The sequence below is a fragment of the Cnephaeus nilssonii genome (genome assembly GCF_951640355.1).
Source record: "Cnephaeus nilssonii genome assembly, chromosome: 6".
NCBI lineage: Eukaryota > Metazoa > Chordata > Mammalia > Chiroptera > Vespertilionidae > Cnephaeus > Cnephaeus nilssonii.
The window spans coordinates 45004528-45026796 of NC_137077.1; the positions used below are offsets into that span (position 1 = coordinate 45004528).

General features: G+C 41.5%; 1 protein-coding gene across 1 annotated transcript in view; it reads right to left on the bottom strand.

Annotated features, from left to right (window-relative positions):
* Positions 1-824: 824 nt before the first annotated feature.
* Positions 825-22269, bottom strand: part of SLC38A1 (solute carrier family 38 member 1) — a 76051-nt gene continuing 54606 nt past the window's right edge. Inside the window, exons 7-18 of the mRNA XM_079775111.1 lie at positions 21231-21304; positions 19324-19416; positions 18694-18775; positions 17633-17715; positions 15711-15769; positions 15473-15586; positions 13859-13938; positions 11691-11791; positions 9991-10109; positions 8937-9078; positions 8741-8838; positions 825-6875 (exon numbers count right to left, since the gene is read on the bottom strand). Of these exons, the coding sequence (XP_079631237.1) occupies positions 6774-6875; positions 8741-8838; positions 8937-9078; positions 9991-10109; positions 11691-11791; positions 13859-13938; positions 15473-15586; positions 15711-15769; positions 17633-17715; positions 18694-18775; positions 19324-19416; positions 21231-21304 (1147 nt within the window). The 3' untranslated portion in view covers positions 825-6773. The remainder of the gene's footprint in view (positions 6876-8740; positions 8839-8936; positions 9079-9990; positions 10110-11690; positions 11792-13858; positions 13939-15472; positions 15587-15710; positions 15770-17632; positions 17716-18693; positions 18776-19323; positions 19417-21230; positions 21305-22269) is intronic.

The window sequence follows — 22269 nt, forward strand, 5'->3', positions numbered from 1 at the left end:
GAGCAAAGCCCGCAGTAGCCTTTTGGATGTATGCACTTTGACAATTGCTTGGGTTTGAAAGTGATAATTGCACCCTTCGGCCCTGGAGTTTTGGTCAATTGTGAAATACAAACAGGAGGCACATAAGGATAAAAAAATATCAGCTGTATTGCTAATGACGCTAGGTTAGAGTACACACCTTGGATTCCGGTGCCCCAAATTTCCACCAGAGATCCATGTATGCACCAATGTAGCCCTGCAGAATGGGCTGTCTCCCTGGGCAGCTCAGAGAGAGCCAAGATGGGCCATACACCCAGTCATGCCACGAAGGCCCGGATGTTCATGCACTAACTGTCCACAGGAGGACTCTGGATAGCAGACTCTGGCCACCTTGCTGGTCTGACAAAACTTTCCTAAGATCACGGGGTGGAGCTAGTGATGGACCAGAAAAGGCCAGGCTGCAGCTTTCCCCTCAATGGTTCCTGGATAAATAGCAATGGGGGCAGAATTTCCTGTTTTATGGTTGGCTTTCATGCGGGTAGAGGAAGACTGGAGTCCCTCCTACAACATAGCACAAAGCATGATACCTGTAAAGGTGAGCATGAGTTTAAAATGCTATGGTCAACCTACTCTGATTATGGAGAAATATGTAATATCTTTCAGACCCGATAGATCACTATCAGAAGTATATTTTAAATATAAGCTTTCAGGAGCTTCCAGTGTTCCAGAATGCTGACAAATGTGTGCAAATCTATCTCCAATAACTCCGAATAGTGTGTATAGTAAGTACTCCATGGCCCCCTCTTCTAGTACGGCATCCCAAAAAAAATAAACACAAAATTCATAAATACTTTTAGTTCTTGTTTTTAATGTTTAAAAACCATGTTAACAGAGCAGTTATAGAACAGAACCTCTTACATTTCTTTATTTACACCACATCCTGGGGGGGAAAAAAACCTCTATTTGATTAAGCATGAATAGCAGTTTGGTGACCTGTGACTCACTTAAGTCATGGCTCTGAAATTCATTTACAAGGTTTTTACATTACTAAGAGTGGTGTGCTGCACGTACTGGACTGAGATGAAGTCTGAAATACACTGGACTCGGGAGTGGATTACATCCCAATGATGAAGATCGACATGTTTGGGGAAAAGATGACTTAAGACAGTCTATGTTGGGGTCAACACTGAAAATATAAGGCAAACATGCAAGACTTTCAAAAGCTTGATAAAGTAATGGTTGTTTTTTTTTTTTCCCTCCTTCAACTTTGTGCTCCTAGTTAATGTTCAGATTCTTTCCCCTTTTCTAAGATCCCAAAGTTTGGGAAATGTAGTAATTCAATTTTGAAAAAAATAATAACATTCTCCTTCCCAACTTCTGTTTTTATAAATACTGTGTATTATGAAGAAACAGTGTGTCATTTTGGGTAAAGCTATTTCTATAGACAATAACTTGGTCTAAATATTCCTTAGTTGTAGCTCAGAGGACTAGCTTTTAAATGATTGATCTTAATATCTTTTAAATGATTGATCTTAATGAAATCAACACAACTATTTCTTAGACACTTCTCTTTCTAAACAATTAAAGATTTTTAGATTCCAAGTTTACATTGAGAGAACTATGTTACCTGGCAGAGAATGTAAATTTTTCTAATTCCCCCCAAACCCCACTAATATCTATGAAAACTTTTATTCTTGATATGCAGACAATAGAGACTTCTATTTCAGTGTGAATCAATAACTGCAAAAATATACAGCCTCCTATTTATTTACAGTATATTTACATACAAATGAAGCATTTCCTACAATAAGCCTCAGCTGCATAGATACTTCTTTAAACACACAAATTCAAGTCTGTACACAGATGGGCCCCGTTTCACAGTCCTTTCTCTGAGACAACCCAAAAAGAGAATGTCTAAGCCTTGTGAATTTAACATATTTTTCGAGAACGTTCCCTTTTAGATATGGGGATATGTTTTTAGTTGTTAGCCACCCTACCCCCAAGTTGTACCTGAAAGCCTTATATCATTAATAATTAACTGTATTTTAAAAGAAGTAGGTTCTGTTGCTAAAGGATTCTCAGATCTGCCATCCCTAAGGAAATCATTTGTTAGCATTGCTAAATGCTAGAGTCCGTATCTCTTTTGTTTTGAAAGTGGCTGGAAGTTTACTATGAACTGGAATGGAGGAATTATATCCTCATGCCCTTTCTAAGCCTCAAGCTGTTTATATTGATAAACTGAGAGGAACTAATGGCTTTTGCTCTAAGGCATAAAATGAAATATCTGACCACATCACTGACCTCCTCCCCACCCCACTCAGCGGTGCCGCCCAGCATTCTGAGTCTCTGAGCTCTGCATTCTTTTCAAAGCAGTTTGCAGCTCCATATTCAGTGCCGACCTTTCAGCAAGGAATTCACTTTAACAAGAGGACAGGATTGGTCAACACCCAATGACCCAACATTCTGCAGAACTTACTCCTGACGTGACCTCAGAAATTCCTCTAAGGCTGCGTTTACAAAGGGTCTGTTCTTTCAATTCCCCTAAAAACAAACAAACAAAAAAACCACACAGTAACACCTCACTCTTTTCACAGCTCTAAAAAATGTGGCCTTATTATGCCTCAGCCCAAAGTTATACAAGCGTGCAAGCAGCCTCCATACAACTGAGCACCTGCAGCAGCTATGCTGGTGGGAGGGGAGGAGGCTCCGGGGCTGGGGCCGGTTCCTGCCCCCAAGTCCTGCTTCCCATTTTTTTTAAAATATATTTTATTGATTTTTTACAGAGAGGAAGGGAGAGGGATAGAGAGTTAGAAACATTGATGAGAAACATCGATCAGCTGCCTCCTGCACACCCCCTACTTGGGATGTGCCCGTAACCAAGGTACATGCCCTTGACCGGAATCGAACCTGGGACCCTTCAGTCCGCAGGCCAATGCTCTATCCACTGAGCCAAACTGGTTTTGGCTGCTTCCCATTTCTTGTCCCAGGAGTCCTCTGAACCATCCTCTGGGTTGGACTAATGGGAGGACAAAGGGGAGACAGACTGGCTCAGTGCTACTGTGATCCCCAGGAGGGCTTCTTAGCTCCTCCAACCCCCCAGCTTCCGATTTCACTGGGTCTGGGATGGGGCCTGAGAGTTTGCATTCCAAGTTCCAGGTGCGGCTGCTCTGGGGGCCACACTTTGAGAACCACTGGCCTAGAGGCTCGAGTCCAACTCCTGTTCTGGGGTAACTGTCTGTGGTGTCCTCTGAAATACCAGGGGATCCTACCACAGGCCTTTGTCCACCCCGAGCCCGTAACCATTACATCACCCAGGTGCGCCTTTCTCTACAGGGTGTGCAAATATAGAAAAAGGAAAGTGGTAGAAAGCTTTTCCACCCCCAGCTGATGACTGGGCAGTGAGCCTGCGATTTGCTAGCACGGAACCCATTACAAGTGCTGTATGCTGGTTCCAATGACTGGCATGTGGGAGAGGCTATGCAGCAACATCCTTTTGTGTGTGTGCAGTGGGCAGGAAAGGAAATACTCTGCCTACACTGGGTTCTCTGGTGGCCCCGGGCTTACTCTCCCCCTCCTCTGCTGGAGACCCTGCTTCCGGCCACTCTGGTCACCTCCAGATGGTGGTGCCCCTACACCCATCATCCAGCAGGTGTGTGTCGCTGCGGTGGGCGACCCAGAGTCCACTTAACAACAGGAATGACATATTCTTGGCAACACTGAACAAATACCCCTAGAAACAATATTATGTGTAGTGGTTAGGTTCTTTAACAACCTTGTTATATTATCCAATTTCAGCTAAACTATGGGTTTGATCATCTTTTCTAGCTGGTCTGGGGGCCTAACCACCATGTATAACCCCGTTTGTCACAGGAAATACATTCCAGGTTGCACACAATCAACTGAAAGTTTCCCAATATGATCAGCTTATAAACTGGGACTGCCTCTGCTTAACAAGACTAAATTTCTCTCCTGTGCACACTTTATTACCCCCGCGTCCATTGAGTAGCACTAAGGAAGTCGGGGATTTACGTTAGTCTGTATTGCAATAACCAGAGAACAGTTCTCAATCCAAAGCGTGAAACTGGCACTGCTCGCTGGTCCTGAGATCTGGCTACCAAAGGAAAACATGCTGCTCCCAGTGGCTTAAGGGATACTATTCTTCAGTCTACTTAGCAGAAAAACTTCTATAGCACTTGACTGTGTTGTTTAAATTCTACCTAACATCTGTGATACATGTAGTTTTGGCTACCAGTTCACTATTCTGAACAAGATTAAGAGCAGTATACTTTATAGCTAATCCCACACAAATGATATAACCCGTGGTATTTGACAAACTACGGTAGGGTCTATTGTATTCAGTCAACAACAAACTTAGATAAACATACAAAGAGTATTTTAAAAACCTGTGGTATCCTAGACATCTACACTAATGTGCCTCCTCTAAATAAATATATTTTAAATAATAATTATTCCTTTACTGACACTTAAAATCCAGAGATCCAAAAATAGCATTACACATCCTTTTCCCCTCAAGAGTTAATGATAAATCTCTAAATTGACTTTGGGAGTGTAAGATGAATTGTTGTAAATTAATGAGGAAAATAGAAAGTAGCAAAATATGGCTGGAAATGGAAGTATTATTATTATTATTATTATTATTATTATTATTATTATTATGTTTCAATGGAGGGCCATCCCACTATCTGGTATTTCATTACTTGGTGCTCTAGACAAGCCTCTAAGGGCCAACTGACTTGACTTGTTTTGCTCAGTTTCTCTCCCTGCTCACCTAAGACATCCTTTTCAGCAGTCTTCCGTATTACTGGGTTAGGTATTCATGTCTCAGTGCCTGAACTCTGACCCAATGTGAGTGTGATTCTGGAACATTACATTAAAGCTATGACGACCCTTCCCTTCTCCTCAAAGAGAACTGGAACATGGTGCCTCTTCCATGGGACAGAGGTCTGTGTGTGTGTGTGTGTGTGTGTGTGTATGGGGGGCGGGGTACCATTCCAGGGAGCTCCCAGGGAGCGTAGAGGCTTCTGGGGGTGTGAATGGGGGAGGAACAGAAGCCAGAGCTCAGTGCCTGGAAGCCTTGCCAAGAGTCTGCGGCTAGAGTCTACTTACCACAGGATAAGAAATCTGTGCTCGGTGAACCTCTGTGTGTGAGAAATTCACCAGAATCTAGCTGAAAACACAGGCCTCTGTCAAGAGACCAGCTCACGGAGCGCACACATTTCTTACTGTGACATGGAACATCCAACCACAGGTGAGGGCCCAGCTTAGGGGGAATGCAGTTCTGGGGTTCTGTCTTCATTACTTTCCAAACTACCTGTCCCAAACGCTCTCCTTTCTCAGTCTCTGTCGCTTCCTTCAGCCCCCTTTAGAAGAGGGGCTGTGGTATGAGTGCGGGGCAGCTCTACCCTGTGTGGGGTACGTGGGGCAGGCAGGAATGGCCCAGCCTCACCTGGGAGCGAGGAGGAACAGCGCGGACACCGAGGTCCTCATGGGGGAAAGGAAGGTACTCCGTGGTTTTTGTCACAAGTTCTCCTCAAAGACTACCTCTGAGGGTTCTCTTTCTTTTCCTAACACTCTGGATGGATTGTTAATGGAGAAGAAATAGGAATGAGGCTTATTTAAGATACAAAAATCTTGTATTTATAATAACCTAAATTTATAGGTATAAAACAAGTCTTTTAAAGACACCCTCCCTCCCCCTAAAGTACCCAATATAAAACAGGAATTACTTAGATCATCCTTGGTTAGATACACCTTATTCCCTGTGCAAAAAGCTGGTGGACATGAGGAAAAGCTGCTGGGGTTTATCATTTACTAGTAAGAAAACGTTTCTCCCTTCAACAATCCAGTGTAGGGTTGAAGGCTATCTGCATCAGAGGAATATTCTCTTAGGCATTATGGACAATCTTTCTGCAGTATTCTTGCTCCTCAATTTATTACAAAGGTGTTATGAGACTCAACCAGTAGAAATGGACTCAGGTCAGAGTAACTTAGACACAAGTTGCCAAGAGGGAAACAAAATGTAATTTGCTAGATTCCCCACCTGTGCAGTTTAATGTGTTTACCAAGGTAAGAATCATTTCCACCCCTTCCCAGCTGAGAGGACACTTCACCAGGGAATGCCTTTGTATGAAGTGGACGTAGTACCGGGGAGGCCACTGGTCTGCCTGCCGGAGATCAGAGCCACCTCAAATCCCAGGCGTGCTCCAACCCGGCAACGCACGCACCCCGCGACTCCCCGACGATGATCCCTGTGTGCTATGTTAACCAAAATAGGCAAATTATTTACGAAACCTTTTTTTCTTCTGTAAAGCAAAATAAATATATACAATTCAAGATTATTTTCTCTTCTAAAAAGATACAGATAGTGTGAGCTGAACATCAGTAGGAAAATTATTTCAGAATCTGATCTATAATAAATAAACATGATTGATGATCATGTTTTCAAAGTTCTAAGAGACCATGAAGTCACAAAAAACTGAGTTAGGAGAGTGAAAAAATAACTGACTGTGGAAAGTACTAGGAAATATGATTCCATGAAATTTGAAGGGGGAAAAAATATCCATGATCCTTAAATTGATCCTAGATCTTGGAGGGACACGAACCAGTAAAGAAACAGGTTTCTGTTTTGCGACCAAAGTGGGATTCCATTTTAAGTATCCTGTAAATTTCTGTTTGCTTCTGTAAACTTGCAAAGGAAGGGATGAGGGTTGCTGATGTGTGGTCGGTGACTGGACTGAGCAGCTGACGGGAATGTTGCTGGCTCCCAGCTGGTCTCAGTGGCCTTCGTCACTCCCCGATGAGCAGGCCCAGTCGTAGATGACCAGGGGAATGCTGACCAGGGAAAACAACACCCCCAGACCCAAGAAGAGGGCCGCCTGCAGCAACAGAAAGGCATGGGTTATTTCAGCGAAGCAAACATTTCCCACATGCACCTTGGAAATAAACATCCATGCTTTCCCTCTCCTCTGAGTACCCGTGTATTTGGAGTTTGTGACAACCACTGTGGAACTGTGAGAATCTTTCTGAAACTGTGTGTGAATCTGATTCTCCAAGGATGGGAAAGTAAGAACAAACTACACAGAGCCTCCTCTACATTCTGTTGTTTGAACTGGATGCATTTGCTCTGAGATTCGGTTTTTAACTTTGTAAGCCACATTGGAGAGGCTTGCACTTGTGCACTGTGTGGGTCAGAGGACTGTAGGGAAAGATTCTCTGGCATGCTTGTTCCTCTATCTTTCCGACTAAGATTATGACTAAAAAAAAAAAAAGGCTTTGGAAAACATACAGGTCCTTTCATCTCTCTTTACCAACCAACCTAGGTTATCGCTGGTAGGCAAACATTTCTGTTTGAAACGTGGAAAAAGATATAAAAGCAAATTAGATCAAGTGATATAGGAAACAGTGTCAAAAACTAAGTGACTTCAGTAATAACTATGTAGGGGGCCGCGTGGGTACTGGAAATATCGGGGAGGGGGGGACCACTTGGTAAAGTATGTATCTAATCACTATGCTGTACACGTGAAACTAATACAAAATAATACTGAAGGTAAAAAAAAGAAAACATCTAAATTACTTCAAGGGGTCATGAAGGCCACAGGCGGACAGATCATTAAATACAGAATCTGGAGAACACAGATTATAAATTGTGTGGCCTTGAGACTATCCAATGAGAGTGCCACGGGGAGAGGGAGGGAGCATCATGGGAGCCACGGGGAGCCTGGAGGAAGGGCTAAGGGCAGGAGGGGAATGGGGGTGGGGTTCAGAGGGATGCACATGGGCTCACCACCGTGGGTCTGGTCTAACTCCCAGTGGGTCGTCAAATGGACAGGAACCCTTGTCTAACGCTATTCAGTAGTTCCTACTACCATTTTATTATGGGAGCCGGGTTGGGGAAGCCCAGAGCATTCCTGGGCAGCAGGCCTCTACCATTTTCGGATCTTAGTCTATTTTACCGCTGTGCCAGAGTGACGGCTCCTTCCTCTCTGACCCGGTGAAGCAACTCCTGGTAAGGATTAGAAGGGTATGGGATTTATGGCTTCAGGGGTCATCCTGTGGGGGCAGAAGATGCATCAGTGCACAAGGATGATCCCTCCTGCCTCCACCTCTTAACCGGGTCTGTGGACTCAGGCAATATGTGCGGTTGGAGTCTTACACTATCGGGGAGGGCAGCGGAGAAGCCTTCTCCGAGGCCAAACAAAATGGTGCTCCAGAAGGTACCCAGGCAGCAGCCACTTCACCCTGCTTCCCTCACTGTCTCCAAGTGCACCACCTTGAAGATGCCCTTGAACTTCACCAGACCTGGAAACAAGAATCCCAATATAGAAAGGTAGTTTCTGAATCCAGGTCTGTTGCTCCAAAGCATTTCTGTCAAATCATAAAAAGACTCTTTTACGCTAACTCAGCCATTTAAAGTCAGCATCACATGACATGTTCCCTGAGCTAAAGGTAGGGCATCCCCTCACAGAGACAGGTTGGCAAACAGCCAGTCTCCCAGCTGGCCCTGCCCCAGCTCAGAGCAAGCGCAAAGGCACAGCAAGAGTAATACCTGAAACGGTATTGGGAGGAAATAGAGAGGGTTCTGATGAGATATTTTAAATCTCCCAAAGGTGAGAACTACAGAACTGCTGCCTCCCTTTGAGGCTGCTAAAAGTAGTCTTCGCTGGCAGAGATGGACTATTTATTTGGCACATTTAAACAAAAAACTGATCAGAAAAATTGGGGTGGCTGGCATAAGACTTACCCAAATTCTTTGAGTTCCTTTATCTTCATCCTGGTTTGTGATTTTTAAATAAAGAGATGAAGGAAGAATGAAAATAAGCATATTAGCAGATGTAACTCCTGTAAAATAAGAAAAAAAAAAGTTTGAAGTTGCTACTGTGAAACGTCAGCTTCTTAACTAGCTGCTGCAGAGTAAGTGTGAAGTCCTAAAGCCATACCGACAACCCCAAAGATATCCTTCATGGAGGGTATGAAGATCACCAACAAGTTGATAATGACCAAGAGTATGATGGTCACGAAGATGTGACGACACAGATTAAACTTTGTTTTCTTAGCCAGTTCAAATAAAGATGAACGAACCTGCGGGAAAAGAAAACGAAGACTCCATAAGGGCCTGCAGCTTGCCAAACTCATGCTCTCAGCAGCAACTGATTTGTGAAATGTCCTGTAATTTATTGATAGCATAACAGTTTGGAAAGCAGGGGGCTTGATTTAAGGTGGAAACGTGTTTTTATTTATAAATAGATTAGAGGCCCGATGCACGAAATTCGTGCTAGAGTAGGCCTTCCTTCCCCCGGCTGCCGGCACCGGCTTCCCTCGCAGCCCTGGCTTCATCCAGAAGGTCATCTGGAAGGACGTCCAGAAGGATGTCTGGTCTAATTAGCATATTATGCTTTTATTATTATAGATTGTTTTCTTTTTTAAAATATGTTTTTTATTGATTTTATAGAAAGAGGAAGTGAGAGGGAGATAGAAACATCAATGATGAGAATCTCTGATCGGCGGCCTCCTGCACACCCCCTACTGGAGATCGAGCCCGCAACCCGGGCAGATGCCCTGACCAGGAATTGAACAGTGACCTCCTGGTTCATGAGTCAATGCTCAACCACTGAGCCACACCGGCCTGACAATAAATAGATTGTTTCCTCTCAGGGGGAGTAATTTCTGTTTTTGTTTTCTCTATGGCTAAGGGTTCCCTCCTGGTCCTTCTACATTCTCTGATTGTGTATGATCGAGATTCAACCATTCTATCTACATTTCTCTATTAAAAAAAAAACAACAACGAGGGACCGATCAATTAGAATTAAGATTCCTTCCACCAGAGTCTACCCCATATCACTGATCCCACTTTCTTCCTGCAGAATCTTCACGGAGGCAGTTTCAATGACACAGGAAAGCTACCTGCAACAGGCTTTCTCTGGAACGGGCTCCTGAGATAGAAGGAAAGGAGAGACCTCAGCATTTCTCAGATGACACCGAGGCTTTACTCACCGTGAAAAATAACACCGGCACCGTGAGGATGACAGCCACGATGACAGCCACCCGCACCGTCAGGATCAGGATGTCATCCTTACTCTGGTACTTGTGAAGGAGGTCCGAGCGGACGTTTTCTAACGTGAGGGAAAAGAGGGTATGGAGAGGAAGCAAAGCACATGGTGACTGACAGCTTTCCGAACAGCAGCGAATGTGTCAGCTGACGGGCAAGGCAAGAATGATCTGGGTTGTCGGTGAAAGCAGCGTATGGCGTTGAAAAGAGAATGCCCGGAGTGAGGCATGCTCCACCCGTCCATCGCAACTTTAACTAGAGGAATTTATACTAATCATGAGAAGACGCTACACAGAGTGGCTACATTTAATTTATACTAAATTAATCCCAGGAGTAAATTGGGATTAAAATCAGCACAGGTTGAAGCACAAAGCTATTCTTAATTTAGATTTTCTCCCAGTCGGTGCCACTCATCCTGAGTGGATGGGTGGACTGCAGGCCCCTCGGAGCCTCTTTCAAACTTTCCTCTTACTGCTCAGCTTTCAGTGGCCAAGCAGCAGGGGTGCCAATGGGACTTAATCACCATCAAGAAATAATTCTTTAAAAAAAAGAAAAGAAAAAAATTCTTCTCAGCACTCTCTCCTCCAGGGGGCACACCCAGGCCATTCTCTTCCCCGTTTCTCCTTCCCCCCTTTTCCCTCTCCTCTTCCCCCCTCCCTTAGCATGTATCCCCCGAACCTCTAACGGACCCCACGAGACTCGCAACCAGGCCAGCAATGGGCAGCGGCAACTTGTCCCGGGCTAACCCCCTGAACCTGTTTCCAGGGCCCATTTTCTCTGACTTCCCAGTGAGCCACGGCAGCCCCCCCCCCCCCCGCCCCCAGGCTCTCCTGTTGCTTCTTCTATGCCCTTGTTTCACTCTAAGAACATTTTGCTGTGGTCAATAAATTATTGCGTGGTTTTCTACAAAACAACAACAACAACAAAGAAAAACAAACAAACAAAAGAAATAACTCTTCTCTTCCGTGCATGTTTTTCTTATTTAAAAAAAGAAGAGAGCATTTTGCTTATGTACCACTTTGGACTTTTCTCCACTCTGCACCTCAGGAAATGTTATGTCAAAGACAACCAAAGCTAGCATGGCAGCCCCTGAGAGTGAGAGTGCTCGCCTCAGTCTCCTTCCCAGGGCTTCTGGCTGCACCTCGGATTTCAGTCCCTTTAACTTTCTGTGTCGTCCCCTCACCTCCTGGCAAGGCTCCGACCCCGCGGGTGAAAAATCAGGCACTTTGTTTTTAATTCACGCGAAGTGTCGTGAGTGTGGCACTCGGCTCTGTCTCCCGCTCAGCATCTGTCTCTGTCTCTCTATTAATGGAATCTGACCCCATTCGCAACAGCAATTAGGAAATTCTCTGATATAGTTTTCACTTTCCTCAGTGCAGGTGGTATGCTTATAAAATGCTCTTCCTTTTAAGGCCAGTATGAGGAGAAAAACATTACAGTATATTGTTTCGGTAATTATTCCATTGTGCAGTCCGCGTGAATATGGAAAGCAGCCAGTGCCATTTGCTTTGCGTAGAAGAAGAGACAGCACAATCAACGGACAGATGCGTTGCTTTTTAACTATCATGTTAAAAGTTGTTTTGATAATGATTTTTATGATTCACTTGCAATGACCTACATTTATGTACTGACGGAAGTTACTTACCATAGAATGTCAAGTAGCCAAAAATGGCGGTCAAGAAGTACATAACAAACATGGCAAAAAAGGAGATATTCGAAACCATCTGCATCCTTTTCTGTGATCGACTAAAAACAAAGATAAAAGAATTTGAAAAATTAAAAACCAATTTAAAGACCAGTGTTAACACGAGAGTGTTTATAGGAACGTCACTATCTATCAGGGTAGGGCAGATCTGACCAGCTGAAATCATCCCAGGCAAGTATGCCGGTTTAGAATAACTTCTTTTACACCCAATGGGTGTTGAGTGAGAGGGAGACCCAGGGAACGAACAATTCCTTGAGTGCTCTGACCCATTCTTTGGAAAGAACGAGTTCTCATCTGAAGGGCAGAGGGCATTTTTTAAAATACTCATGTTTGGTGTCTTCTCCACAGTGAGCATTCACAGGAAAGAAGGGCAGAGCTGGAACTTGACCTCAGGTGTGCTGCTGCTAATGCTGTTACTTGGGTTCCAGTTTTCCCACTGAGTGGCCCCAGAGGTGCACCTAGAAGTCTGAACGTCTCCACAGCAGGCAGCACCCAAACGATCACAGGAGGTGGTGACGAAGAGCTGTCTCTGAGGTCAAGTTTACTCTGAGGGTTTGACTGCACCTTTAAGTGGCTTTAACTGCCCGAATAATTAGTCTACCTGACTTGCTCTCAATAACAGACTACCAATAGTCAGATTTGGTTGTGTCATACCAGGGAGTATGGAAGACAAGAAACACTGAGATGTACACACGAGAAAATTACAAACTAAAAGCTGGGCTATAAAATTTAAAAGATGCCAAAGACATAATTAAATACCCTAAATACAGGATCATAAAGTTAGCATTGATATCGGTAAATGTAAATATTTCAAAATTTACCTATTCGATTAAATAGGAAAGAGGAAGAATCATGAGTGAATCCAATGCTAAGTGACATCCACTTTATTTTTGTTTCAAAATGGTATATTTTGAATATACAAAATAGCGATATTGTATATCTTTTATGAGCTTAAGATTATGCCATAATGACTTTTTATATAAAGTCTGGTAATAGTAAGCTAAAAAGAGAACCAGTGAGGCAATGTATAAGTATGCCTTTAGTTTTCTCTAGAAGAGCAATCAAAAACGAATCCATAGAATCATCTTAATCATTTAAAATGACCAACAAAATTCTTTTGTCTAGTTTGTGGTCTTAGCATTAATTTCTCTCTGCCTGATTTACCAGCCTTTTCTGTCTAAACCAACAGGCAAACCAGATATCATGTGTAGAGAGCGCCTGGGAAGGCACATGAGCATTTCTTTAAGTATTGTCAGCTGAATCCAGTAGCATTGGCAGAGCCACGTCCTGGAGACATACCGTGCCAGAGGCAGGTACGTGGTCAGCCTGACCCTTAGCTCAGGTGCCAGGGGGTGGGTTTCATTATCTAAGTGCAGCCAGGCACAAGGAACGGGCACAATTATCTGGGCTTAGCCAAGAGTGACGATTACAAAGAGCCACAAGAATGAAAAATTATAGCTTGATCTTTAACCATGATTTCTCATAATTTCCTTTGTTTTACACTTTAGTAAAACTTCCTGGAATCATGCTGTATATAATAAACGCGCTGCACTGGCTCTGGGTCACTGTCTCTCCATCAGAGGACAGCTGTCCCACCCGGCCCCAGCTTTCCCTACTGTCTCTGTGTTTGTCTCTTTCATTTTCTCAATCCCCCTTCGCCCCTACTCAGGACTTCTGTCTGATCTCTAGCCACGCTGGAGGCAGTAAAGAGAGAGAAATTAATAATCATGTGTTTAGCAGTTTACAGATATTGAATCTGAAGATCATTATATTCTACCTGCCAAGGAAATATAAGTAACATAAAGCAACCCATATACTTGAACTCTCCTAAGAATACAGTATTTGAAAAACCAGTTTAACAAAAAAAGCCTACCTAGTGTACCACTTTATATATTTACATCCAAAATATATTGGTTTCTGGTTTCTGTTCCTCTTTTATTTTTCCTTTCTTAAAATGCAGAACTTGCTCAAGAATGGCAGAAAGTAAATGTTAAAACTGGGTGATGAATCCATGGGGTTCATTACATGAGTCTGTTTATTTTAATACAGGGCTTGCCTATTAATGAGCGGTTATAAAATGATCAAGGTAAATAAAAAAAACCTCTTACTCTTTAAGCTCGCTGTAGATTGGCAGGACTGATGGATGGCAGACAAATGCAAATGCAATAGTAGGTAGAGCATACACAGTCTATTTGAAAGAAAAAAGATAAACATTAAAAAAAGGTATTTTTATCATAAAATTATTCAGTTCCAGTATTTCTGAGCTGTAGTTTTATCTGACAGCTCTTCTGAATCCCTGGATTATTTGGGTATTAGGAGGGCTTTGATATCTAAAATAGGAACAGCTTTCCAAAGAGAGTTTATCTAGCTTGAGACATCAGCCACTTGGCTCAGAGGGGTTTGAGACACAGCTCACCTACAACGTATTTTACATCCTCCACACACAGCATAACCCATTTTTATATGGCGCTAACCAGTTACATTGTACTTTTCCTACACCATCTCTTGGACTTCTACAACAGCCCTGAGCAGTAGGCAGGCCACTACTGTTCTCCTGACTCCCTCCAGCAGGTCAGGCGACATGCCCCGGACTTCCACCTCTATTTGACTGCTCTTCGCTATATATATATAGAGGCTGCATCTAATCAGACTTAAAAGGTGGCTTCTAAAAAAGAAAATTAGTTCCACATTCACTACTTTGGCTTCATTTTTAAGAATTAAAAGAGAGTCAGAGAGCGATAGATCTGTTTTCTTAGATATGACTTTTTAAAACTTTCAGACATAACTTCTTTTTTTAAAAAACATAACTTTAAAAAATATATATATTTTTATTGATTTCAGAGAGGAAGGGAGAGGGAGAGAGAGAGATAGAAACATCAATGATGAGAGAGAATCATTGAATAGCTGCCTCCTGCACGGCCCACACTGGGGATCGAGCCTACAATGTGGGCATGTGCCCTGACAGGGAATCGAACTGTGACCTCCTAATTCCTAGGTATTGGTTCAACCACTGAGCCATGTCGGCCAGACTCAACATAACTTCTTATGCAAAAAGAAACTGGCAGAGCAGGAAGGAAAGGTAGCATTTGTCATGCTCTAATTTTGCCCAAGTACTGAACCCACCTCATTCTTAAAAAAACAAAAAAAACAACAAAAACAACAACAACAAAAACCCTGTAAGATACAGAATAGAATACTTGTTTTTACATGTGGGGTTGGGTAACTTGCTTGAGGGCTCAAGTCCAAGCCTGATTAGTCCCACAGTCCACTGCTCCCTATACTATTTAACAATATCGCAATAGTATGATGGTTTTGTAACTACCAATCTGTGGTGGTATCTGTATTTCAAATGTATAAGCTGGGGAAGTTGCAGGTATTTCTTTTAGTCACCACCAGATAGGAAGCAGTGGGCTGAGGATGCTATCAATCTATTTTTTATAGATCTATAGGAAAGAGAAGAGCTGAGACAATTATGGAGAAAGACATTTTCACAGAGAATGCTTCAAGTTGTCCTACATGTAAACTGGGTTAAGAGGGAGTATGAACTATAATATTTGTATATTTCTCAAAGGTCTCTAAATGGATTGTGGAATTTGGAAGCAGGGGACTGTGTCCTTTTGAGATTGAATACATTCAAAACAGTTTACTTACTATAAGAATAAGAAATATAATGCCCTTAATAAAAATGCTCCTTTTTATATTTAAAGGATACGAAACCTTACCTTTGAATTGAAGGTAACATATTTTGGCGTACACACGTCAGCATTTGTTGAATTAGCACTTGTTGCATTTAGCCCTGGAACAATGCAGGGAATCTGAAATTTCTTGTAGATAACCTGATATTAAAAAACATAGGAGAAACAATATAGACTTTATATCAAATAGAGCCAACTAAGGAATAATTATTACATAGCATTGTACTATGGCAATACCAAACCAACCATTCCAACCAACACTTACCACTATTAGGAAAAAAACCATACAGCTCAAGGAAAATCCACTAGTATAGCCAAGGTACCCTAAAAAAAGTTTAAAAAAATTAAAATTATTATTATTTCATCCATCACCTTATTTCTTTCAATGACTTTTTTTAAAAAAAATGTTTTTATTGATTTTAGAGAGAGAGGAAGGAGAGAGAGAGAGAGAGAGAGAGAGAGAGAGAGAGAGAGAGAGAGAGGAACATCAATGTGCAAGAGAAACATCAATCGGTTGCATCCTGGGGACTAAACCTGCAACCTGGGAACCGGCAACCTTTCTGTGCACGGGACGATACTCAACCAACTGAGCCACCCCAGCCAAGGTAATGCATTTTCTCAAGCACAGTTTGGGGTTCAAATAGTATATATACATGCCAATGTGAATATAACATTTATTCCTCAATAGTGCTACTTTATTTGGCAAAAATGTGACTTTAAGTAAAAGCATTATTATGAGTTTTGATTCCAGTTCTCCCTGACACACTGGAGAACAGCTTCCCAGAATCCAGGGGAAAAGGGCCTCCCAAATTTAGTTATGGAATTCTGCTGCTGTACTCTGATGGATACCTATGGCCAAATCCATTCCTCTTTATTATGTACCTACTGTATACATAATGCTATCAGCCACAATACTTCTCTTCCCAAATGAGGGGCATGCACAGAGGAGAGGGAGTGATTTCTAGGGATAACCTGAGCATCTGGGGATCTTTACCTTGCTCCCCTTAGATTGTCTGGCAGATCTCCAACCACCGTGACCTCCAGAGAGGCAGAGTTAAGTGGCCTCTGGGGCTGCACTATTCTCATCCCTGGGGGAGAAGAGTCCTTCTCTACTGAAACTGAAAAGACGTATGTGTATATACATACAAAAGCCTAAACACAGACCCAGAAACCAGAACATTAAGTAGTTTGGGTGTGGTTTTTTTTTTAAACGTCTACTTATAGATCATACAGAACAGCTACAGAGGCTGGATATTTTTCATACAAAACAAAATTTAAAAACCATAGCTAGCAATCATTTTGGGAAGAACTTTAAATGTCTGCCTGTAATTAGCCCAGAATGAAAGGAAATGCATTTGAGAAGGTTTGGCCTGGACGGCAGTGTGGCCACATCGTTCGATGTGTGAAACTCCCATAAGATCAGACACACTCGTCTCTGATTACAAGCATACCTAAAGAGGTCAAAACCAAATGGATATGACCTAGTGGTTGTTTTCCACTTTTGACTTTTCACTTTTCTCTCTCTCTTTAATGAGGCAAATAACTGAGGTTGGTTAGACTTTGAGCATTTAAGAGTAATTCACGATACTCTTGGGAATAAACAGAAGCAACTTTCGGTCTTGATATTAGATTTTTTCAAAATCGAATTGTCTAAATAATCAGGAGAATTCCATTTTTTGGACTTTTCTCAGAATAGCCTGTAAGTTTGTGCTACTGGAAATATGCACTGTCTGTTGCCGGTCCCCATAACTCCCTAGAATGATTGCTTAGGAAGTCACATACTGACCAGTGTTTTGTTTTGTTTTTAAAAGCCTTTTTATTGGTTTTGGAGAGAGAGGAAGGAAGAAGGGGTGGGGAGAGAGAGAGAGAGAGATCAGAGAGTGAAAAATCAATAGGCTGCCTCCTGCATACTTTCTATCAGGGATTGAACCCACAGCCCAGGCATGCTCCCTGATCAGGAATCGAACTGGCAACCTTTTGGTGCACAGGATGACGCCCAACCAACTGAGCCACACTGGCCATGGTTTTATCCCATATTAAAGTTGAGACTGATTAATGCTTATAATTTATCATTTACTTAATCTTTACTATACAAGTGAAAGTTGAGGGCAAAGTTGCTCATTTTACTAGGCTTCTGATTTATCTGGGCACTGGAGAGACTACGATAAAAGCAAGATCTTTCCTTACCTAAGTTCTTCAGGAGACACAGAGGGAGAATTATGCTGAAGGTGACAATCACCACCAGGACACGGCCATCCACGTACCAGGCTCTGAAAGACATTTCAGCGGGGAGGTCACATTTCCTTAGAAAAATGACTTTTTTTCCTTTAAGAGGAAAATTTCACAATATATTTTTACTAATTTTTTTATTGTTATTAAATTTTATCATTATTCAGGTTCTATCCAAACACTTCAACGCAACCGCTACTCCTTTACTGCGGTCTTTCCCCCGTGTGATGGAAGAAGCGGTATTGTTCTCTTTTCCTCCTCTATTGGCCGATGTGGCATTCCTTTGAATTATTTATGTGGTTTCAAAGCTGAATGCACACATTGCATTCTGTCAGATTACAACTTGTATCATCAATTATTTAAAGAGAAAGTTCCTTTTTGTTTTGCTTGCCTGATATCCTCGAAAAACAAGTCACCACAGGCTCTCTCCCTTATCTCTTGTATTTGACCTTAAATCCTGATTATAGAACACTAGGGACTATGGCTTCGATGATTCTCCTTTGAAAGAAAACAGAGAAACTAAGACCCACAAGGACTATTAAACAAGAGGGAGTCAAAACATAACAGCTGTACCCAATGTAGATGCAAAGTTTTCCAGGGTTAACTACATCTTTAATGAAGGTGGCTCATGTAAGTTTTGCTTCCAAAATGCTACGTCCCTTCTTTAAAAAAAGAGTCTCAACTTTTTTTTTGCATGTTCTACATCTGTGTTAAAAAATACTCTGTATCTGTTCCATTTCACAGAAACTAGACATAGATTTTACACTCTTGAGAAAATGCAGCATCTACCATTTTGCAGCCTGACTGATGAATCTGCCTTGGAAGTGCTCATATTCAAGGGATTCTCTCTGCTTCTTTTATTTAGGTAACTCAAGAGAAAAGTGTTGAAACAAACAAACAAAAAACAGCCTGGGGAAAACTTTGCTTCAGCAATTTTCATAAAACAAAAACTTTGGTTAGTTCACATTTCAATTAAAAACATTTTAATTATCTTACAAAAAAAAGGGTCTATGACTTACGAAAATGTCTCTTCCTTTCCCATTAGGAACTTTATGGCAGAGGGTAGTTCATTTTTGACTATGAAGAGGTAGCTCAGCATTGCTAGAGGGAAATGAGAACATTTTAGAAAGAAGATACTGAGGTTCATGTTGCAAGCCATATAAAAGGTTACCAGCCTGTTCTTAGACTAACCTTCAGTAAGACACAAAGACAGCGTTAGATACTCTCACAGTTTCCTTGGTTTTAAATAAGTGCCTGCTGTCTCCGCTTTACTTTCCATGTTCCATTTTAGCAATGGGGATGATAACTTCTTGAATTACGTTAAAATTCATGTGACCACCCAACCACCAGAATTAGAAAACATCATAATGTTCACCTACTTTATTTTTATTTAAATATATTTTTATTGATTTCAGAGAGAGGAAAGGTGGGGGAGAGAGAGAAATATCAATGATGAGAGAGAGAGTCACTGATCAGCTGCCTCCTGCACGTACCACACTGGGGATGGAGCCCACAACTTGGACATGTGCCCTGACTATAAATTAAACCGTGACCGTCTGGCTCATAGGTCGACACTCCACCACTGAGCCACGCCAGCAGGGCCACCTACTTAAAGTTAAGCATAAAAGCACGTTTGCGTTTGTTTTTACCTCCCGTGTTCTGTAGAGAGGTGGCTCCAAAGATGACAAACTTCCCCGTGGTGCCGAAGACCTGCTCTCCCAGCTTTTCATAAACCATGCAACCTGTTTAGACATCATATTTGAGAACACAAGAAATGACAGGGCTCTAAAAGTTAACACTAACCAAGATTCATCATGCTACTGACGATTCCCCAAGTTACTTCATGTCTTTCTCAAAACCACACAAATGGCCTTCTTGACTTTGCAAGGGTTAAGGCATTCTCGTTCTAAAACAACCTTGGCCATTGGTTATGCTCATATGCATGCATACAAGTCCTGTGGTTGATGTCTTACCCCTTCACCACCTCCCTAGCCCCCCCCCCCCGCCCCCCGCCCTGCCTTCCCTCATAGGTTGGACAGTCTGTTTGATACTTCTATGATTCTGGTTCTATTTTTGTTCATCAGTTTATGTTGTTCATTATATTCCACAAATGAGTGAGATCATGTGATATTTATCTTTCTCCGACTGGCTTATTTCGCTTGGGGGGTGGGGGTGCCCGGGGAGAGGTCAATGGCAGAAAAGGGAGACTTACGTAATATTTTAAGCAATAAAGAATTTAAATTAAAAAAAAAAAAATAAAAAAACAACCTCTTGACATTTTTAAATGTCAGACATGACCACAAATTCTCCTTTCTCAGGTTGGCTACAAAAGCATTACAATTCAACCATTAGGTCATAAGGCTTATTGTTGACTACCTTAAATAGTCCTTTCACTTTATTGGGGGGAAATCCCCACTCTGACATGTTGTCAGGTCTGGTGAGTATCATTAAAATAAAGATTTGATTTAAAAATAAAAATCCTGAGAGTTGGGATAAAAGGCTCTTTTTGAATTAATAACCTGAATGTTTAGGCTAACAAAGAACTATCTTAATCATATTCCATCAATGTCTCATGTATTCTAAATATAATAACAAGTTCAGAAACATGTAATAGTCATGCCATCAGAATTCTGATTGTTTGTAAAATTTAGTTCAAAAATAAGCAACTCACCTAAGAGAGCAGTCGAGAAGTCTACCTAAACAATAATTTGGCTACAGCAAAGTTCTAAAGTATTCAACTAGCCTTTCTCAATAAATACTAAAATTCAAAGCCATTCATTTTTTAAAAACTGTTTCTATTTCTTTATGACAATTCAGCTCACATTTTTAAAAGGTTCACAGAAAGTAATATGGGTCAGGCTAAATTAAACTTTTGTTTAATCCCTCATAAGACTGGTGTTTAAACCAGACAATGGTTAGACCCTCAATTTATTACAGAATGTTCCAGTTAAATGGAGTCGTCTATTTACAATAACAGTCGGCCAATGTAGTTTTAGCGAATGCAAAAGTCAAAGTATTACAAACATAACCCAGTATCCCAGGAATAGAAAATAAACACTTCAGGTATGACACTGCCCAGAGTACTTGAAATCTTTTCCTAGCACACTCACTCCCATAGTCCCTCCGGAGTAACGTTTTCTCCTTGAAATAGGCACGGGAGAGAATGAAAGCTCTGTTTACTTTTAGAACTTGGAGGCTATAATGTAAAAAACATGGGATCCTTGTTCTGAATTTATAAAGACCTGGGGGAAAACCAAAGCCTTTAAAATGAAGTCATCTTAAACTAGGAGAAAAAAAAAAGAGGTATAATTGAGGGTTTACTTTAAATGACGACACCATTGTGCATTCTTCACGACACTTTAATTTATAGTTGCTGTATCTATTTCTCTGGGTAAATACTACTACAGGTCTTCCAGGGACTGTCGGTCAAAGTACTCTTTCTCTTTAATAATCAAGTTTCTGAGCAGGGAGAGCATCATTTGTTTACAATTCCATCACCATCAAAATCACTCCTCCTGGCTTTAACAAAGGTAGACCTATTACAGTAGCAGCTTACCTGTTTCCTTTGAACAGATCAACAGAAGGTTTATTGAATATATAGACAGCAGTGTCACCGAAGACAAAAGTACCCTAAAGCAAAGCAAAGAAGTCGTGTCATAACTGTAAAAGCACATACTCTGACCTTATTGTTTTAGAAGGGCAGAGGCTTGTTTATACGGTTAACACTATTTGTAGATGGTATCCGAATTGTGGAATCTATTAGTCATACCTTCTTTAAAATCCTTGATCAAAATGTTCCACCAAATAAAGAACTGCCCATTAGAATCTGAGTAACCAACGGTTCAAATCCTTTACGTAATTCAAAGCCTAAATAGTAATCTGAGATCATTTCAGTTGGGATGACTCTAAAACAACATTATGAAAGAAAGATTTTGCCCTGTTCCCTCTGAGTAAGGAATGAGGAGGGGGTGTGGGGTTGAGGAGGCTGGGGGAAGGCTTGCTGTGACCCCACTTAGGTTAGTGACCATGTGACTTTGGGCAACTGGCCCAATTTCTCCCATCCCTAGTTCCCTCACCTATAATATAAAGACACAAGCTAAATAATATCTAACATTCTTTTCATCCAATTATTCTATGGCTATTTACGAATCTATGCATCGGACCATTGAGATAATTCACGTTCTTTGCACCTGGTTCCTCTTGAAAGAATAAGCACCTCTTTTAATGGGTGGGGAAAATTTTGCCAATCAAGCACAATGAAAATACTTTTTTGGATGATGAACTCGTGTTTTTGTTTTAGTACTTCTGGCTCATTATCAAATCCTCCTCAAGAAAAAGCACAGTTAAAATGATGTGGCAGATTACATAGATTATTTCTGTATCATTTGGTTAAAACAGACATCATCATGGAAACTAAAGCCTATTTATTAAAAAGAAAACATTTCCAATCCCCCAGATGAAACCACTCACTTCCTGATGTAGGGAAATACATCCCTAGCATAATACATTACTGTAATTGATTCTCTGTCTGAGTAATTAAGGTAATTATTTTTCTAGCAAGTGCTATTGACAGGTCCTTGGCACAACCTGCAGTT